The sequence below is a fragment of the Camarhynchus parvulus genome, chromosome 2, assembly GCF_901933205.1.
Source record: "Camarhynchus parvulus chromosome 2, STF_HiC, whole genome shotgun sequence".
NCBI lineage: Eukaryota > Metazoa > Chordata > Aves > Passeriformes > Thraupidae > Camarhynchus > Camarhynchus parvulus.
Genome location: NC_044572.1, coordinates 108,353,758 through 108,374,341, shown reverse-complemented (window position 1 = coordinate 108,374,341; position 20,584 = coordinate 108,353,758). Strand labels below are relative to the sequence as shown.

The window sequence follows — 20,584 nt, the reverse complement described above, 5'->3', positions numbered from 1 at the left end:
ATAAATTAAATAACTACTCAATAACTACAGGATTACACCTCCCTCCCTCTCCCAGGGTGCTGAATCACGTCTGACATGTTTTTACACAAACACATTTCACGCTAAATATGAATCAGATCACCGTGTGAAATGAACTGTCGCTGCTCAGCAGCCACTCCAGGGGCTGTGGCTGGCCACTATCATGCCACTGCAGAAGCACACTCCAGGGAGACTTCATTCTTTCTCACATGAGGCAACATAAGCCTTAGCTGCTACAATTCCTCCCTTCGTACCAGAGGGCCGTCCCAGCCCTAGACTATTGTGAGCGCTGAGAAGGGATAAGGCAGCACACCTGGACAGGGCACCTGGCGGACCTCACAGCGCCGCGGCGATGGAATCAGCGAGGGCGGTGGTAAGTGTGCAGTCTCACAAAGCCAGAAGTCAGGACTGAGCACTAGCCCCTTGTCACTGTCACAGTCACAGAATGCATCAGTCCCCAGCTGCCCCCGTGTGCCTCCTGCCGGCACTACAGCGCCCGAGCTCGAGAGGACTCTGCAGAACGCCCTTGGGCAAGGAGAGGTCTTGCGAGTACATGGCGCTTGCAAGAACGTGTCACATTTAATGTTCGCTGGTGAACAGGGGAGCACTCCATTCTTCCCAGAGTGGAGTCCAGGGGGCAACACTGCTTACTTGCCACAGATGATGAAACAACATACGTAAACCTATAATTTCAAGATTTTAAAGTAAGTTGCAAGAATTCTTTCTGTGGAATGGAATGACCCCAGCCAGTCTCTTAACACTCCTCCCCCAAATCCATAAAATATTAATTGCATTTTATGAAACATCAGGAGAGAAATTCCGTATGTAATAGTGTTTTGGAGTACAACTACTTATTGAATTATCACCCTCCAATACTTATTTAGAGAGTACCCAAAATACTCAGTGCCCTCTGGTGGTTTGAGTTATGAAAGACAAAAAAAAAAAAAACCCAACATATAATAAACTACTCAAGTTTGATCAGTCTCACAACTAAGGTGGCACATGAATCTCACCTTCTATGGCAGTAGGGCCACAGCAGTTACCCTGGAGAAAAAAACATCCCACACACTTCAGTCCATACCTGCAAAACCATAGAACCTAACAGAAGGTTTTCTGGGCAAAAAAGGGTGCTATTACCATAAAAGAACTGGGCTTTGTGAAAAGTTTTTGATTTTTAACCTGTTCCTAATCTCTCCAATCCTAAACCAGATCGTCCCCCTACAGAAGACAACAAAGCAAACACCTTAAAATGTGTTCAAAAGCAATAAAATCTATCTGCTAAGACTTTCCCATTCTTTCCAAGTGCAAACACATTCTGAGAAACATAAACTCCTCTAGCCATAGAAGTAAACATGCCTGGAGAACTCCATAAATTATTGGTGCTAAGCTTCTTAGTTACTGTATTTACCCCTGTGGCCCATATAAGCCCCATATTAAAGGCACAGCCAGAGGAGCTTATAAAACATACAGAATATGAAACAATAATTAGTAGCCAAGTAATATAATCATAGCAATTTAATTGATGACTACTTTAAAAGAGAGAAAAGGCAGTGGGAGGGAAATGGGTAGTGTATATTTATGAGAACTGCTGTAGGGAAATGCACATAGAGGAAAACAGGTGGTGAGACACTGGAACAGGTTACCCAAAAAAGCTACGGTTGCCCCAGCCCTGGAAGTGTTCAAGGCCAGGCTGGGTGGGGCTTTGAGCAACCTGGTCCGGCAGAAGGTGTCCCTGCTTCTGGCAGGGGCTTGGAATGAGATTATCTTCAAGGTTCATTCTAACCCAAGCCATTCAGTGAAAAAATGAGTGACAGAGACACAACAGTAGAAAAAGAATGTAAAGTAATAGTGAGAAGCAGTTTTCTCAGTGACTATACATCCTCGTAAGATTAAGCAATTTCATAAAAACAGTATTCTGTCTCTGAGCTCTTGGAAATAACCTACAGCTTCACAGAGCTGAGGAATGCCTCTAAATATATACAGAGTACTTCAAGGCACAGATTTGAAATATAATTAAATGCTACTCTACAGAATGCATTCAGCAGTGATGGCTCCTCCCTCCATCCTTGCCCTCAATTTCCTAACAGTGAGTTGTGGTGAGGCAATAAATGTAAAATTCACTTTCTTAGCTGTTTCCTGGTTATGTCCACAAAAATGTTACAGATAAAATAAGTCTGGTTAGAGCTGGAAAATGAAGAGGTGAAAACTGGTCCTTCCCAAAGCAGACCTAGAGTTTGAGAAATATAAGAAACAGTACAGACCTACTCTACTCATGAGACAAAAAACCCCCATAGTTTGACCCTAGTAAGTCTGGCAATTCCCTGGGAAGTAGAAGTTTTAACATTATTGAAATGCCTCCTCATTGCAGACACCCTGAATTTTGCCTCCTTTTTTTTTTCCCAAATACAGCCAAAACAGGAAACAAAATAAACATGATTTCTGGAGCAAATGTATGGAGAACAGACTATGTCGTTTTTGTGCCCTTTTATTGCTTATTTCTCCAATTCTAAAAGAAACCTGAAGATGCCCTCATCAGACATCCGTGTGGTTCTTCTGTCTTGCAATAAAGCAGCCTTGGATGCCAGGTTCTGCAGTCATTTCACAAATGTGCACTTTACCACATGTAGTAAACACTGTCCCATCCCCTAACCATGCTCATGAGTTGGTGTGTCTGTTTCTGTATAAAACAAAGGATATAAAAAATACACCATTCACTCTTTTGAAGCAGTCACAGACACTTGTTCAAATCTCACCAGACTCAAAATTCAAATCTAAAAAAGAAGAACTCAGAAATGCTTCCCAAACACAGAAAGCCTTCTAGTCCCAACTACCTGTCAGAAGATGACCTGGGTGCACAAAGATCCCCCCCTCTCCCTGGGAATGAGGCCCTGGCTTAAGGCTGGAGAACAAAGGGCAGTTTTACAGAGCTCAAGTATCCTATAACCAAGATACTGCCAATAAGAATTAAACACATCACATGCATTCTCTCTAAGTAGTGAAATATGAATTGCTGTAATCAAATCAAATCAAATGAAATCTCTAACAAAGGGCTAATAAAGAGATCCTGAGGATACAGCAGTTTACTTAGAGATCAGAAAATTAGATTACATGGGGAAAGAATAAATTAATAAAAAGGAAATTTACATAGCTTTGTTACATTTCTATCATTTAAATGAACACATTAAGTCAATTTTATTACTGTATCTGTGTGTCCTTAGAATGCAAAAGCACAAGAAATAACCATTTTTTTCAGTACAAGAACAAAGGGCAGAAGGACAAATCATCTAGCTGCCACTTTGCTGGTTAAAACTTGTAACCAGCCCAAATTTACTGGTATTTCTTTCTCCAGAAAAGCATTAAATCTTCTCAGAAAACCTTTAAATAACAAGGTTTGTTCATGACCCCAAGTGTTACATACCTCTTTCTGTGTCCTTTTAGGATGTTATTTCTCTATTAACATTACATGGAACAGCAACAAACAAACATGGAAACAAGAAAATATGCACAAAGCAGATTTGGGCCAACCTATAATCTTTTCTGCTTGCTGGAAATACCCAAGGTATGATATCAGGTGTCTTGTCTCAGCTCACAGATGCATCACCAGTCACATCTCATCATTCCAGCAGCATACACACTGTTCCAATAACTCAAAGACATACAGTGATCACAAATTAAAGTTTTAGAAAGCATCTGAAAAGGAAGAAGTAGCACCAAGGGAACTGATCATCTTTATTATGCAACAAAAAGACAAATAGAAAATAAAATACTTTAACAGGAAAAAACCCAGAAGGTACAATTCAAACATAACATATTGAAACCATACATAATGCAACATGAACATGAAGACATTGTTAAGAAGCAATGTTCTAGTAAAGATTTCATGTTTTGGGCATCACCCATCACAGATACACAGCTTTTTGAGCATGTCTGAGTTTCAGTGAGAAAGATCATGACCAGCAGCAACATATTCAAATAATTTAATTTTCATTAAACGTTTACCTAGTGAATGTATTGGATGCAATCTCTTAATATTAAAAGTATAAAATCTTAAGCAAGGCAGCACCTGCCAATACAGATTTTAAATAAAGAGGTTAAACATTTTGAAAGGTTTCTTTGTATTGCATTAATACACACTTGTTGCTTTAAAATGTGTACAAGTCTCCCAGCATTTAAACATGACTAAAATGCTCAGCAACTATGCATCAAGTGACAACTATTTATTGCTATAGAAAACATTGTTTCCCAGAGTTTTAAAACAGATGTCATCTCACTCGTAATTCCCAAGATATATTCAAGTAATAACTAGTTCCAGCATCCATGAGGCATTCAGAATCTGTATTGGCTGTAGGCATTTATTGCCAGATCATATAAACATTTTGTTGAATCTAAAAAAGTTAACTAGACATACATCTAACTGTTAAACTCCTTAGGAAATGTATGCAGTAATAAATCACCATAGTATGTGTTTTTGTTAAAAAAAGATAAAACTTCATCAGGTACCTTGATGTTCTTCTCTGTATAAGGGCGCTGTTTAATAGTTGGCTTTGCTGAGCAAATGTAAAAATCTCCTTTTTTTTCTGTTGGCTCAGTGAACCACTCCAAATCAATGCGATCACACAAGCACTAGAGATGACAGACAAGTGAGAATACACAGATGTGTATGGGGGCAATCTGGAAATTGGAATATAAGTTCCAAGTGTGGTCTGCTGTCAAAATACTGTAGTGAGACAGTAACAAAATGCAAAAAATGTAGTTATAAAAAAGTATATAAGCTTCAGACAAGGTTTTTGAAATAGACAGCTGTGACGGTTGTCACAAGGGTTCTTGGGTGAAGGAAGAGACGAGAAGGTTGACTCCATTATCAGAAGGCTTGATTTATTATTTTATGATATATACATATACTATAACTATACTAAAAAGAAAAAGCAGGAGAGCTTTTCAGAAGCTTGCTAAGCTAACAATAGAAAAGTAAAGAATGATAACAAACCCCGCACTCTCAGACTGTGAGAGAGCTCTCAGTTCTGGATTGGCCATTATTTCTAAACATCCAAGATGGGCCAATCCAGACTGACCTGTTGCATTCCACAGCAGCAGATAACCTATTGTTTATGTCTATCTCTGAGGCCACAGATTATCAGAAGGAAAAATCCTAAGGAAAGGATTTTTCACAAAGAGAATGTCTGCGACAGACAGCTGTTTCTGAAATAGACAACTTTCTCTGAATTTTAGCCAGCAATGCCTTAAGTAACATTTTACACTCAAAAAAAATTAAGATAGAAAAGGCAAGTTCAAATGTGTAGTGGGTTAGTTCCAACACTCAATAAATTAGAACTTTCAGTTCTGAAACACATATTGTAAAATGAGGCGTTTCAACCTTACCAGTTTTGGAATATGAAATATCTCAGCATTTAAAGAATAATCAAAACCTCTGTTTGGAGAGGAACAGGGAGTCTGGGCACAAGAAGCAGACTGTACTTTGGCTGCACAACTGATATTACAACACATAAATCACCATCTAGACTAAAAAAATTTACTGGGGATGTTTTCCACCACATTTGCAATGCTCATTAACAACAATAGCTTGACAATGGGTGATGGAAACACAGAATGCAGTTAGTCCTAACAGGTGTATGTTCAGAACACTCTATTTAAAACTCCAAAATGTATGCTGTGCAGCCTTCTTTCCCTTTCTCCCTTTTAATATAAAGGATCCTAAAGTTTTTACACATGGATTTTCCATCTAAATTCAAAATTGCATTATTTGTATTTTCTCCAATTTTAACGATGTTCTTGCTGGGAAGGTGGAAATCTAGAACAGGAACTCTTAAAGTATGTTGGTCACTATTTTAGAGTAAATTCTTTTCTTCTCAACTGTTTTTTGAAGCCTTTGGGTGCAGGAGATGTACAAGTTTTAAACAGCTTTACAAAAATAAAAGGTTTTTGTAGGTGTGAAGCTGGTTTAGTTATTTGGCTACACAGCCTTCCATGAAAGACAGGACAGACCAAAACTTGAATTCCAAATGTAAAACGAGAAGTTCTTAAAAAGCTCCAGCAAGACCTGGTCACAGGCATAGGCCAAAAAAGTATACCTTTTGCATGTAATCTTGAATTGCTCAGAAAACATGTAATCTTCCTTAGGAGTACAGATAATATGCCTCATCACATTAGTAACCAAGCATCCTATTTTAGTTATTCCCAAAGAGCAAAAAATAGATTTAGTTATTCCTAGGCAATGGCATCCTTCTTTCTCAATGAAAGGTGAAAAAAAGCCCTGCTCTGCATTGTTGATCAGTAGAAAAGAAATATTTTAATATTTTAAGCTGTTGTTATTTTCAGTCACATAGCAATAGTAAAAAACAAATCACAATATCAAAATAAAATTAGTCCTTGGCAGGACAAATGCCTGTCCTTGGCAGGAAGAAAAAAAAATAAATTATCATCTCATAAGATATCTTAGAAGACAGCTGAACTTGAAGAAACCCAACAGTGCAACAGAGCATCACTGCATGTCTTTCTAAAGATACTTTCAAAGTTGGTTTGGATGAATTAAAACATCCTACATTAATTATATGAACATGTAATTAACAGAGTAGTAAATGTTAGAGAAAATCAAGACAAGAGTGACAAGTTCCAAAAATGTCCCTACTTCCATAGGGGCAGAACTCAGTCAAGATATCAAGCCTGAGTTTCAGCAAAATCATTTATCAAAAGTCCTTATGAGTGTGAAAAGAAGCTTAGCCTGAAAAGTGAGTACTGAAAAACATTTTTATTAATATACCCTTCGGATGGCAAACAGAATAAAGTAATTTTTCTCTCAGATAATCAGTACGAAGATGAAGGGGGCTCTACTTTAAAAGTTCACATGACAGGATTCTTGAACTGCATTTTGGTATTGGGCTTCTTCATCAAGCTGAAGATTCTAAACAAAATGAAAACATCATCAAAATGGGCAAATACTCAAGATGTAGCATAGTCATTAGTTTAATCACTCATCTGCTATGTTTTTACATTGGAAATGGCACCTAGACCAAAGACTCTATGCTACTAGATGATTGTTTATATTGCACACAATCTTTTTATTGAACCAAGTACCAAGAGACATACGAGACAGGAGAAGAATCAGTAGAGTGGGACAAGGCTCATTAAGCAGAAGGGTCCATCTTCTCTTCCTGGCTCAATTGCATTACAGAACAGCCAGCTCAGGAAAGCTGACTGTGTCATGCAATCCTTTTAACAGGGCTTCTAACCAGCCAAAACATCCTCCATTAATAAAACCAAAATGGGATCCCCAGACAACAGTAATCATAGACTGTTGAGAATACATTGCCTAAAACAGGAAAGCAAACACAGAACACAAAGTCTGCTACTTTTTGCAGGAATATCCTCCAGGTTCTTAATATGCCAGAGTGATGAATCTTGTAAGTGCAATTCTGGCAGTTTCCCCAAATCAGAATTCCTATCACCAGTTTTAGGTCATCATATACACACTCATGGTGAAGAGCCCAATCCCCCCTATCAAACCCTAGCTCTTCAGGCCTTTATCACAGCTCACTCATCTCAAAGGACAAGATACATAATCTTTGCCATCCTGACCCAGTGAGGCTGCCTGTGACTCAAATACTATACCTGTTGCACACCTCAAAGCCTGTCAAACTCTGTAGAAAAAGCCACAAACTCTCCAGCTCTCTGATCCCATATGCAGAACCCAAATGGCTGGCTTGACTTATGAATCAGCCACTGACTACATCTGTGTATGTAGTTCTCCATCTACTTAAGGTCATTTACTCAAAGAGAGCCTGAAAAGAGGCAACCTAAACACTGATTCAGTGACACATCTCTTTTCCAGTCTCTCTCACAACATACAGGAAGAGCAGCTGTAGCAGCAATATCAGCTAGTCAACCTGCACACTAAGTCCTGAGAATAACTTCACAATTTCTGCATTAAAAGGTCAATAATGTCTATAAAAAGAGTAGCATCTATTTTATTTCCCCCAGAAACAGCAGTAATAAATTGTTCTAATAAACAGAATAAAAGCAATAAATAGTTCAGATTGAGAACACTGAGCCAAAGACTTAACTCATCAGCTTGGAGAAGTTTGACTATTGACAACATCTATTCCCAGTAGCACTTCATGTTGATAACAAACAGACAGGTCTGCTTCCGAGTTCCATAAAGAACAGGAACACAGCTCGTCCAGAGCACATGTCAGGTACGAAATTTTTATTTGGCATTTTGATTTTTAGAAAAAAAGTTACCATTTATTCCTCCACACATCAAAGAAGAAAAAGCTTACCACAAATTCTCCGTAGTCAAACCGGTGTCTTAGATTTAGATGGCTAACAAGATTTCTAGTAACCTGGTTAGTATCTGCCCAAGGAAGAGATACACAAATAGGACAGATCTGAATTTGGAGGGGAAAGAGAAGAGACAGAATGAACAAAAAAAGTTATTGGCAATACAGAATGCATTAAAGACGTGTTCTACTGGAATAACTAGTCTATTACTCATCCACTATCAAAATACAGTAAGACATTAACATCAAATCATGCTGCTAAGTGTGCTTTTCCTCAATTGTGTAACATTCAAAAACTACATTTCAACTTGGTCGATTTCTTAAGTGTTTCTCTTTGGAGTGAAAGATTATCCTATCTGTCTGAGCTAATTTTGCAAAGTGCCTACTGCATCCTACTTATTGTTTGGGTTTTCATAAAATTGAGATGATCAAGTAGACCAAAAGGAAAAATAACACACCCTATACATATGAAAATAATAGAAAACTGAACAGATTTTTCTTTTTCCGACCCTTTGGTTACCTGGGATTACTTTTCAAGTAACTGTAGATTTCACACACAACAGTAGTTACGTTACAACTGGGATTCTATAGAAACAGACCTGAACCACTAAATAAAGAAGAGTTAAGCATGAGGCTCAAAAACGGAGCCTGTTTCACACCAAGATAAATGAGACCACTAACTCAGAAATGCTTAGAACCAGCAGGCTGGACATGAAACGTTTTCACATCAAAGTCACTCCTCAATTTAAATGCACTGTGTGAAATGTATTGTCTGTCTTTCTCAAACCACAGTGATTGTTACAGATACAGAGTAGTGACTGCACAGTTAAAATCGTCCACATAATTACAATGAAAGTAGCTTAAGAAACATACATAAGCAGCTCTACTTACCACAGGAACGATCTGATAAAGATGTCTATTATTACAGTGATCCAGCAAGCGCTGTCTGGTAAAATTGGCCTCCTGACACAGGGGGCATTTGAAGGTTGGGTGTCCACTGTAAACAGAAGTACAAAAGCATTAAACGGAAAAGAGTTTCAGAAGTAGTGTTAAGAAAGCATACAAATGAAGCTATCATTGTTTTCCCTTGCTTTGATAACAACAAAAAACCCCCCACACCCCCACTGACATATTAACAGATCTAAAGGTGTCCCAGTCCTACTACCACCTTGCAATTGTGAATTTACTAATTGTAAATTAGCATGCCTAAATGCACTCTTCTGAGACTTGGGCTTCTTTTGTTCCCACTGCAGCTACACCCTGGTTTTACTTTCTTGTAATACCTTTCAAATCCTTCAGAAAAGTACTAAAATACCCAAATTCTAACAGGTACAAGTGTACAAGAAACTACAGGATTGTACAAATACAGCTCCTGGTGTTTTTGTGTGGGTTTTTTTGTGTTTTGGTTTTTGCATTAGCAGAAGTTTGCACTGTGACTATCAGAATCTATTTTAATAACAACTATAGACAAGTAAGCAACCTACCTTGTTTCTCCTTGAAGTATTTGATTATTAGCCATCTCGCCAGTACCAGGTATAGCATCATTCCTGCTACTTTAAATGAAAGAAAAAAAAAAGAAACTTGAGATTATTTTACTCAATTATCAACATTTTAGAAGTTTAACAGTAAGAGATGGTGGGGGGATATGCATTAAGTCCCATGAATTTCAAAGAAACATACAATGGCACATATCCTAATACAATGGCACATATCCTTTGGATCAAGGTATGTCTCAGTATTTACAGAATCACCAAAGCTGAAAGAAACCTTCAAGATCATCTGTTCAACTATCAACCCAGCACCACCATAATCACCCCTAAATCATATCTCCAAGTGCCACATCCAGACACCTCTTGAACACCTCCAGAGACAGTGACTCAATCATCACCCTGGGCAATTTATTCCAATGCCTGACTACACTTTCAGTAAAAAAAAAATCATACTGTCCAATCTGAACCTCCCCATGTGCAACTTAAATGGTGAGGCCATTTCACCTCATTCTTTCACTTCAAGACATGGCAGAAGAAACTGACTCTCACCTCACTACAACCACGTTTCAGGTAACTGCAGCAATGAGGTCTTCCCTGAGCTAAGCCTCCTTTTCTCCAGGATGAACAACCCCAACTGCCCCAGCCACTCACCACAGGACTTGTGCTCCAGATCTTCCACCAGCTCCACTACCCTTCTCTGAACTCACTCCAGCACCTTCATGTTCTTCCTGGATTCAGGGGCCCAGAACTGAACACAGGATTTGAGGTGCGGCCTGACTGGTGCTGAGTGCCAGGGGACAATCACTGCCCTGATCCTGCTGGCCACACAATTTCTGATGGAGGCCAGGATGCCACTCTTCCCCCAGCCTGTGGCACTGCCTGGGGTTGCTGTGACCCAGGTGCAGGACCTGACACCTGGCCTTGTTGAGCCTCACACCATTGGCCTCAGCCCATTGATCCAGCCTGTCCAAATCCCCATGCAGAGCCTCCCTGCCCTACAGCAGATCAACACTCCCACCCAACTTGCTGTCATCTGCAAACTCACGGAGGGAGCACTCAATCCCCTCATCCAAATCATCAATAAAGGTATTAAACAGGAGTGGCCCCAAACTGAACCCTGGGAAACACCACTGGTGACCAGGGACCAACTGGATGTAACTGCATTCACCACTTCCCTCAGGGCCTAGCCATGCAGACAGTTTTTTTCACCCAGAGCACACCTGTCCAAGTCATAGGCTGCCAGCTTCTCCAGAAGAATACAGTGGGATGGTGTCAAATGTGTTCCTGAAGTCTGGATAGACAGCATCCACAGTCGCTCCCTCATGTACTATGCAGGTCACTTTGTCACAGAAGGAGACAAGGTTGGTCAACCAGCACCTGACTTTTGTAAACCCACGTTGGCTGGGCCTGATTCCTGGGTAGTCCTGCACATGCCTAGTGATGGCATTCAGGATGATCTGCTCCATGACCTCCCCCAATACACCAAGGTTAGTCTGACAGGTCTGTAGTTCCCTGGATTACCCTTCTGATCCTTCTTATAGACAGGCATTACATTTGCTAATTTCCAGCCAACTGGGACCTCTCTGGACAATTTAATTACCATGGTGATGCTTGGTGGTATACTACACAACTTCACAGGAAAATGATATATAATACAACAAACATTTAGTCAACAAGATTGGCAAAGCAGGTGACAGCCAAGTATTATGAAATCATTATGAACTATATGAATGTAAGACAGGTAGCAATTTCGAAGTTTTCTGACTTAGGAAGGTGTAAAACACCTTTAACTGCCATGTATTCACACAAATAATTTGCAACTTTCAACTACAACAAGTATTCCTATGCTGAGCAAAAAATAAACTTTTTTCCTAAAGGAAAGGTAAAGTGGAAGAACATTTTAGAAAGTAAATTTGCCTGTATATGCACCTCTAGCTAAGCCAGAAGAAACTGTACAGACGTGCTAAGAACATAAATATTTACAGTCACAAGTACAGTAATGGTAAATTTTTTTATACTTCTGGGATATTATAATCACAGGTGTTCTACTGTAGCAAACTGCATAAATAGTGATATCAGAATATGCAGACACTTCAGTGGAACATTGCTGCAGCTAATTCCACTAACAGCTTCAACTTTCAATAGACTGATGAGTTGAAAACCAAGCACAGAGAAGTTCAGACTGCTAAAAATAGAAAATCAATGGCAAAAAAAAGGATATATATAATAAAGCTCTGTGGAATGGGCATATAAAAAGCTTTTCAAAGATAACCAAAAATTCCTAACTCCTACATCAGTGAGAATATATGAAAAAAAAAGTTAGCTTTACTGCCTGAAAACAATGGCAAGTGTCATCTGATTTTATGGTGTGTAACATACTGGAATTCCTTATATATTTCCTAAGAAATCTGTTCAAAATAAAGTCAATCAGAAAGCAAAAGCTTGCACAGTAATGTTCTGAAACAGGATACCCACTTAAACAAACTTAGGAAAGGGGAGGGGGAATAAAAGTAGACAGAAAGTTCTCCAGAGGTAAATATTATTAAATATGTTACAAAGTAAACTGCTCAAATGCTGTCAAGGCAAGGAAAGCAAACTACAAATATTAAATACTTTTCAGTAGAGTCTCTAGAAGACATTTCAAAGCCATCATGCAGAAAAGTTTTCTTCTGTCTGCTAAAAGTAGAGAAAAAGACCTGGAAAAACTCCTATTCTGAAGCACAAAATATGGATAATAATTAACGCAAAAAGAAGAAATGCCCTGGAAAAAAATACTTGCCATGGGGGAAGAGGGTGGGGAAAGAAGATGCACTGTTACACATAGAACAGCCTGATTACCTGTTCCCTGTTGCATCTTGGGAAATCTGTAAGTTTGGCATAATTGAAGAAACACCATATTCATCCTGATACTTCTTACACGTTTTATAATGCTGTCTCATCCATGAAAATCTAACCTGAAAATAAAATGCCAAATTACTGAAATCATACTAAACAATCCAGGGATAGATGGAAGAGATAATTCTGCCAACAGAAAGCAATGCATGCAGGGATTATTTAGACTTCATGTGCAGCAGAAACCAGAACTTGTGTCTCCCTTCTGAGCATGAACACTTTCTTCACCAACAGGACATCTCCAATTCCTCTCTCCTCAGAGCCAGTGTCACTCTGTGAGACTGGAGAACATTGCCACTCAAACTGCTGGACATCTGAGAGCTCTCTCAGGGATAAAAGATGCAAGAAAACACCATTTAACTGAAACAAAGTCACTGGAACTACACATCCCAGATAAAGGATCAATAAGTGATGAGCTAGAACAGAGAGTGGCTGTGAAGATGGGATAAGCACCACTGCTCCTTCAGTCTTCTCTGGCCTCCTGTTACCTCATGCAAGGAACATTTTCTTTTTGCATTAGGTGTGTTCGTTTACTCATTGGCAGGGGAGGGAAACAAATAGGTGAATGATCACCAACTTAAGGCTGCCTATTGACCTTTAATTCAAATTAAGAGAATGACTTGCTTACATTTGCCAGAAGACAGATGTGTTGGACATGCCCCTGAATTTCAGGTCCAACAGCACTGTCAGAAGGTGCTCACAGGTCTAGAGGCTGAATAAGATGGTATCTCATATGCCTGTGCCTAAATTCCATTAAAGTTATTCTGCTTGGTTCTTCTGTCCAGTTTACCAACTTGCTATCAGTTTCTTTTTCCCCACTTTTCATCCCAATGAATCATGTGGAACAATGCAAGCAGCTGAGGGTTCCATTAGTGATGATCTTCACATTGGCAGAAGTCCCAAGTGAAATGAAACCAACATAAAGACTACCTGGATTTGATGCATTTTGTCATAAACAAAAAGTATGGCAGCAATCCTGCATCTGCTTATATCAAAAGAGACATAACTCTTGGTTTCAGTAAGGGTCAAGATTTCACCCAGTGTTCCAAAAATAATGATCCCTTTAGAAAGGAAATGAAAGGAATGTAAAAGGACTGATGGGGAAGGAGGAAATTACATATGATTGATCATGTGGGCATTGCAACTAGTCAACTCACATATTTCAGTTTTAAATTAAATTTATAGCAGCTCGAAGCAGTTGCATTTCCATACTGAGTTTCTGAGGTTTTCCACGTATCTGCAATTTTCATGTTCAGCTCCTTAACTTTCCTTTTGCCAGTTTTATAGCTATATCCATTTTTCCACCTTTTCAGGGAAAAACTGGCACTCCACCTAAAATGCCTTTACTGACAATTCAAGATGCTCTTTCAGTTTACATCTGTGTTAGCTACAGCTAGCAGGCACTGCATGCCCAGTATTTGCACAAGCCATACAAAGCTAAGTTCAAATTGCTATAGGCTCTTCAGCTCCAAGATGACAACGACACACAGTAAAGGCCTGTCTGGACAAAACCATGAACAATTTATTCAACTATTTTTAAAGTTTTACTCTACCTGCTTCTCACAGCATCTACAGCCCCCAGAAGCTTTCTTCATACTGTTTTCAACATCTAGAGCCCTTTTGGGATACGTTCTTTCTTTTTTTGTCACGCTCCCACGGCAGAGAGGACAATGTGTTCCACTTTCTCTTATAGCTGTCAAGAAGCACTTCCTGCAAAACCTAAATTGAAAAATTACCACAAACACAGGTTAGCACAATATACAGAGTTGGATACTTTGTCCTTGAAGAGAGCTGGACGATTGTCAGGAAAAGCAAAAAGAGAAGTATCAGAGTAATAGTTTACCAAATACAAGTGTGACATTTAAAAGAAACAATGGTGCTTACGATCAAGTATATGGAAATCAGGGGAGCTTGGCAATGCACTCTAGAAAAAACTCTTCTTATTTACTGACTGGCATTACCGAGCTGCATACCAGATTGATCACTAATGAGATATTAAATGGTGCAGCAAGCACGTGATTTTGGACAATCTTATCAGCGTAACTCCTGTTTATTGTCCTCAAGCGGAGCCAAAACCACTGCAAAGCTTCATTCAGCACGCGTTTCCAAAGACCTCAGGTCACCAGCTTTTGCAGCTCTCCCTCCTTACGCACCAGCTGCCAAAGCTATTTTGCTTTTCTACAAAGTAGCACGTTGTAATCAAACGTCCCTCTGGAAAAAAAAAATGCTGAATAGATGAACTGAAAAGAGAGAACAACTCACACTACCGTCCTTGTTCGAAAAGGAACGGGGAAAACCATGAAGTTAAAAACCGCGAGTCAGCTCAGACAGCACAGCAAAACTCCCCCACCGCCGAGCAGACACCCGGGGAGGTGGGGGGGGCTCCTCCTAAACCACCAGTCCTCGTCGGCTACAAAAGAAAGAGGCGAGGGGAGGCTGGAGCAGCACCGGGCTCGCATCCTCACCGCCAGCGTCTCCAGGCCGAGGGTCCGTGCGCCGGGAGCGGGGGGAGCCGAGGAGCACAAGGCGGAGAGCCGGAGGAATCGAGGAAAAGGCTTAGGAAGGGGCGGGGGGTCGGGATACCCACACGTGCTGGCAGTTGGCGGTCCTCACGGGCGTTTTGAACACCTCCTGGCACACCGGGCAGTAAAAATCATCCTCGCTGAAGCACGCCGGGGCCGCCGCGGCCCCCTCGGCCATGGCAACACGTACGGGCCTCTCCGCCAGGATCGGGGACGACGAACAAGCCCCGCCCTGGCGGGCCGAGGAGAGCCCGGCTCCGCTTCGCTCCCGGGGGGCGCTGCCGGGGGTCCGAGAGCGGACGGCTGGGGGCACCGGCGCCGGCTGGGATCTGGGCCGAGCTGCGGCGGGGCAGCGGAACGAGCCCGGCCTGCGCTCCGCCCGCCGCCCCTCGCGGCTCCGCCCGCCCGGCGCCGGCGGCCCCGCCCCGCGCTCTACCTGGCGCTGCCTGGGGAGGAGGGACCCGGCAGCTCCGGCCGCGCTCCCGGCGGCACCCGGGGGCAGGGGCGGGGCCGGCGTTTCCATGGCGATCGCCTCCCGGCCCGGCGGGGCCGCTGCGACACGGCCCCCGCTCCGCCCTGTCCGTGAGGCTTCCCCGCTCCGCTCCGCCCCCCGCGCTGCGCCCGCCCTGCCGCCCTTCCGCGCAGCAGCGGCGCTCGGCAGCCTGCGCGGTGGCAGCGCTCAGACTCCGGGGTGTTTCTGCGTGGAATCGTCCAGTCCCCTGTCCTCGACACCCGTCAGGCCGCCCCTCGAATCTGTGTTCAGTTCTGGGGCCTTAATCTAGGAAGGACACTGGGGTGCTGGAGCGAGTCCAGAGAAGGGAAGCAGAGCTGGTGAGGGCTCTGGAGCACCAGTGAAGAGCGGCTGAGGGAGCTGGGGTTGTTTATTCTGGAGAAAAGGAGGCTCCTTATCTCTCTCAATCTGAAAGGAGGGTGTAGCCAGGCGAGGGTCGGCCTCTTCTCCCCATTAACGAGTGACAGGATAAGAGGAATTAGCCTCAAGCTGTGCCAGAGGAGGTTTAGGTTGGACATCAGGAGGAATTTCTTCCGGGTGATTAAACGTTGGAATGGGCTTCCAAGAGAGATGATGGCATCAGCATTCCTGGGGATGTTTAAGAAGAGATGGGACATGGCACTTAATGCTGTGCTATAGCTGATTTGGTGGTGTTCGGTCATAGGTTGGATTTGATGATCTCAGAGGTCTTCTCCAACCCAACTGATGCTGGAATTCTGTGACTGGCACTAGCAGTGATTTTATGGAGTAGTTTTAGTGGTATTACTGAGAGTTGGCGGTTGGGGCAGGTTTTCAGCCTCCTGAATGATTCTGACCAAAAAAAAAAAAGTAAGACCCAAAAGAAACAAACAACCAAAAAAAAAAAAAAAACCCAAAAATCTTAATTCAGCGGTATGACTGTGTTTTTCTTCCACAATAAGAAGTTTAAAGAATACCTATCTAGCTGTATAGTGATGCCAACAGACTTCCCCAGGTAGAGAAAACTTTGGACCTATTAAGCACATCTAGCACTGACCTCATCTGGAAATAACTCTTGGCATATAAACAAAAACTAAAATGTTGAAAATGCTTTAAAAAGAAACAGATTTGTAGAGAGTATATCAACTATATTAATTTGTGAAGGTTGTAATCATAATAAATCTAAGATTCAGACTAGGTCTGGTCCTTTTCTGCTCAGAGATTATAGAATGGCTTGGGATGGAAGGGACTTAAAAGATAATCGAGTTCCATCTGCTCTGCCCTGGGCAGGGACCCCTTTCACTAGTCCAGGTTGCTCAGAGCTCCATCCAAACCTGGGCTTGAACACTTCCAGGAATGGAGCATCCACTACTCCTCTGGGCAATCTGTTCCTGAGAGAAAATGGATCCTTCATCCTGGTTTCTCCTGCAGCTGTCTGGACCATAGCTAGATGTTCAGAGGAGATCTCTTGGTGGGGAGATCCCCCTCTCTCTCTGGCCTGGGGTTAGACTTTTGGGAAAGAGAGAGTGCAAAACATTAAGAGCTGTGGTTCACATATGCTTTCAGACTCCAGCATTTCAAAACCAAATGAAAACCTAAATGCTTTAGACATCCATCAGAGCTGGTTCATTTAGCTGCTAGTGATCAGCAGCAAGAGGCAATGCCTATGACACCATCTGGGCTCTTGGTTTGGAGGGGAGAGGGATCTGCAGGGAATGAAGCTGAAACTAAGGTCTCTCTTCAAGTGGAGATGAGAGATGAACCCTCCTGTGATTCTGTGAAGGATGCTGGCTCTGTGTTCTCCTTCAGTATCTGTCACAATGACTACTAGCTAGTAATGTTAGTATCTTCCTAAGGGAGAGCAGAGGCAGCACAACAAAAGCCAATCACTGCCTGAATACTTTCTTTTTAGACCACCTGGAGACAAAATTTGCATGCCTCTAAGTACCAAGACTTCTGAAACTCTCAAGGGAAGCGTTTCCAGAGCTTTTGGCCCAAAGTGAATTAAGTTGCCTGGGCTGGGATATCTGCTGCCCTTGCTTCAGGCTGGGAGAAAATCTGGTGGAAAAGGCAGAACTCCTTGGGCAGGGATCTCACAGGGGAAGACAGGCCTGGGATTTGAGATGTTAGTTGTCCTCTGGTAACCATGGCTGTGCTATCTTAGGAGGTTACTGCTATCCTGCTCTCATCCCTGCTGATAAGGGTTATCTGGGTGTTCATAGGCTGGCAAACCCCCTACTGTTTAAAGTGATTATCTTCCATGGAATGGAGCAAGCAGCCAGACCAGTCAATCTGAGCCGGTGACTAGCAGCAGTGGGTGGCAGTAACCTCATCAGCACTGCAGGGACAGCCAGAAGAAGACACAGAGCTACACCTTAAGTGCTAAGTAGCCTGCAGAGAGCTTCTTGTACATGCTTGTGTCAGTGAGGATGACACCAAAGCTGTATATCAGCATCAGGGGCACCCTAGCCAGGCTGTGACAGTACATGAAAAGGAAGAATTACAGAAGCCTCAGTTGAGATGCTACACAACTGCCTTTGGGGTACAGGCAGCATGGCCTTCAGCCTCAGCACATGGGAGGCTGGCAGAGATGGGCTTCCAGGTCTTTTACTCTTCTTGTATGACTTCATGGTCTTATGCCTCAGTTTGTCAATCTTTAAAAAGGGAGCAGGTTTTAATCACCAGATAAGACTGTTAGGAAGTTTAATTACTGCAGGTAAAGAAGGTTATGTCTTTTGAAGACAGGTGTTAAACAAAAGCAAAGATTTATTACTAAAGCAATGTGATAGATCCACTGGAACTTTCTTCAGGAGACCACAATATTTATTGATTAGTACCTTTGGCAGGGGGAGAAATTGTGCAGGTGACTTCAGGGGAGTAAACTACAGGAAGGTGTCTGTGAAGGCATTCATGCTTTTGTTAACATTATTGTAAATCTTGATCCTTTAATAAAGCTGTGACCTTGGAGCTGACAACTGGTGCACCATGGTGCAATATAGAGCATGGCACAAGCTTTGTAAATCTTACGTTGTTTTTGCCGTTCACATAAACAACATGTAAAGAGAAATCAGGCAGCTGCAGTTTATGAAACACATTTATTTGAAGGAGAGCATTTTAAATCAGACTTTTTAGATGAAATGAAACCAATGGCCCTTCCAACTTTTTATTCCTTGTGATAAAATATGTTTGTGAAATGAAATCTCAGCAATGAAAACTTTTAGAACTGCTTTGTAAACTACTGTTTGCAGGGGTAAATTGCCACTCAAAAAGTACATTTTAGATCATCTTTGCACAACTATTGTACAACTTTGTAGAAATATTTTTGTACAACTATTGTTCTGTTGCTTTCTTGACAATGCTGTTGCAAGAACAGCGCGTCTACTTGCCAATATGAAAAATGCAGAGATATGTTCTGTGGGAAGAGTCAAAGATGAATGTGAGCAGAAGGGGAAAGATGAGTAACTGCAGAGAGGTCAAAAGGTGCCATGTGCAAGGGGAAGGACGTCTTTTTTGCTCTTGCCAGATGTATCTGCAAACACTAGCAGCCACAGACAAAACTAAGGACAACACTCCTACAGCTTATTTCATACGTGTAAAAAGTTTTTTGGATGACCAGGAAGCCATAAATGAAATATCTTTTCCCCTATTTTAGGCTACTTTGCTCTAGCAGACTAGATGTTTTTTAGTTACACAGATCTTCCCACCATATCAAGCAACACTCCAACACCTTTGGAGCAATACTGTCCATCTTTCTGACCGAGGAGTTTTCTTTTGCAAGGGCAGTTCTCAAAGAAAAGGAAAGCAACTTTCCTAGGCATGTGAAACATTGAGCCTTTCTCTTCCCAAAAAGGACCCGCTTTCTGATTCCAAAACCTTAAGTGTAGAGGCCAGTTTCCTTGTTAATATGTTACCATGTGAGTAAAGCCACTTTAATCACTGTATATGCTTCAATGAATGAACATTAATTTTAATTTTTTACAGTTCAAGTGCATCTTTGAAAGACACTGTGTTATACTGTGCATGCAAAAGAATGGACATGCTTTTTTAAACTTACACAGTAAGAACAGAGGTTAGTTAAAAGAGTATATTCTCTTGAACAGGGTTCAATTTTTTGTTACTGTAAATAGAATATTTGCTTCTTGCTATCCTTTCAAAACAGCTGTCATTTAACCAACTTTGCTTATTTTAAGTCTCATCTTGTACTGTAAATGGAAACTTATGTGCAGCCCTTGGCAGTAGGTAGTACACCCAGTACTGTTTAGTGGGGGAGGATTTGTTCCAGTTTGTTTGGTCCTGTTGCATCTGAAATGCTGCTGTTTGTCATCTACCTCCAGCATTTCATTGTCATCCTCAATACACACAAGATTGGCCTGCTCCTGGAATGGAGCTGCAGAAAAATAGGAGAGACTGCTGTAAAAGCCAGTGTGCCTATATACTGTACACATGAAAACATTAACTCATATAAAAGTGCAGATTGTATAGACTCTGTATGAATGTTTCCCTTAATTTACTTGGGCTTCTGTCTCTTAGATAATCATGGTTAGGTGGTGAAAACTAAGCTGCAGTGTTAAAAGGAACAGAGTGTGTTCCCCCCATCCCACCCACTGTGAGAAATGGGAGTGCTGGTTGATTTGCCTACATGTCCTTGCATCTGTAACCTCTCTAAAGGACCTCTTCTGTGAGATGTGAGAGTCAGAGTCTAAAATGCCATGGCAAATAATGATCAGAGAAGTAAATTACGTTTATCAAGATCCAAGTCTACACCCTGTTGACCTCAAACCTACAAATGGAGTCACAGTAAGACCTCGCAGCCTCCATGGACCTTCAAAATGAAGCCATTTATGTGAAGTTATCAAAACTTAGGGAAAAAAAAAGTTAACCTTCCCACTATGACAGACT

General features: G+C 41.6%; 1 protein-coding gene across 2 annotated transcripts; it reads right to left on the bottom strand.

Annotated features, from left to right (window-relative positions):
- Positions 1-6,769: 6,769 nt before the first annotated feature.
- RNF138 (ring finger protein 138) lies at positions 6,770-15,612 on the bottom strand. Of its 2 annotated transcripts, none has more exons than XM_030944018.1 (7): positions 15,282-15,612; positions 14,248-14,413; positions 12,641-12,756; positions 9,797-9,865; positions 9,204-9,309; positions 8,313-8,420; positions 6,770-6,937 (listed from the first exon to the last, which is right to left on the bottom strand). In XM_030944018.1, the coding sequence occupies exons 1-7, from the start codon at positions 15,392-15,394 to the stop codon at positions 6,869-6,871; spliced, it is 747 nt and encodes a 248-aa protein (XP_030799878.1). In that variant the 5' UTR covers positions 15,395-15,612; the 3' UTR covers positions 6,770-6,868. The 2 variants fall into 2 exon arrangements, with proteins under 2 accessions (XP_030799878.1, XP_030799879.1); XM_030944019.1 differs by having other exon boundaries at positions 9,797-9,862; positions 15,282-15,610.
- Between the last annotated feature and the right edge of the window lie 4,972 nt (positions 15,613-20,584).

Bases quoted from the DNA above. Each gene is read 5' to 3' on its own strand.
- RNF138 (XM_030944018.1), bottom strand. From the start codon at position 15,394: ATGGCCGAGGGGGCCGCGGCGGCCCCGGCGTGCTTCAGCGAGGATGAT. The intron at 14,414-15,281 runs GTGGGTATCCCG...TTTTCAATTTAG, and splicing joins ACCGCCAACTGCCAGCACGT to GTTTTGCAGGAAGTGCTTCT. The intron at 9,866-12,640 runs GTAATCAGGCTG...TTTCATTTAAAG, and splicing joins CAAGATGCAACAGGGAACAG to TAGCAGGAATGATGCTATAC.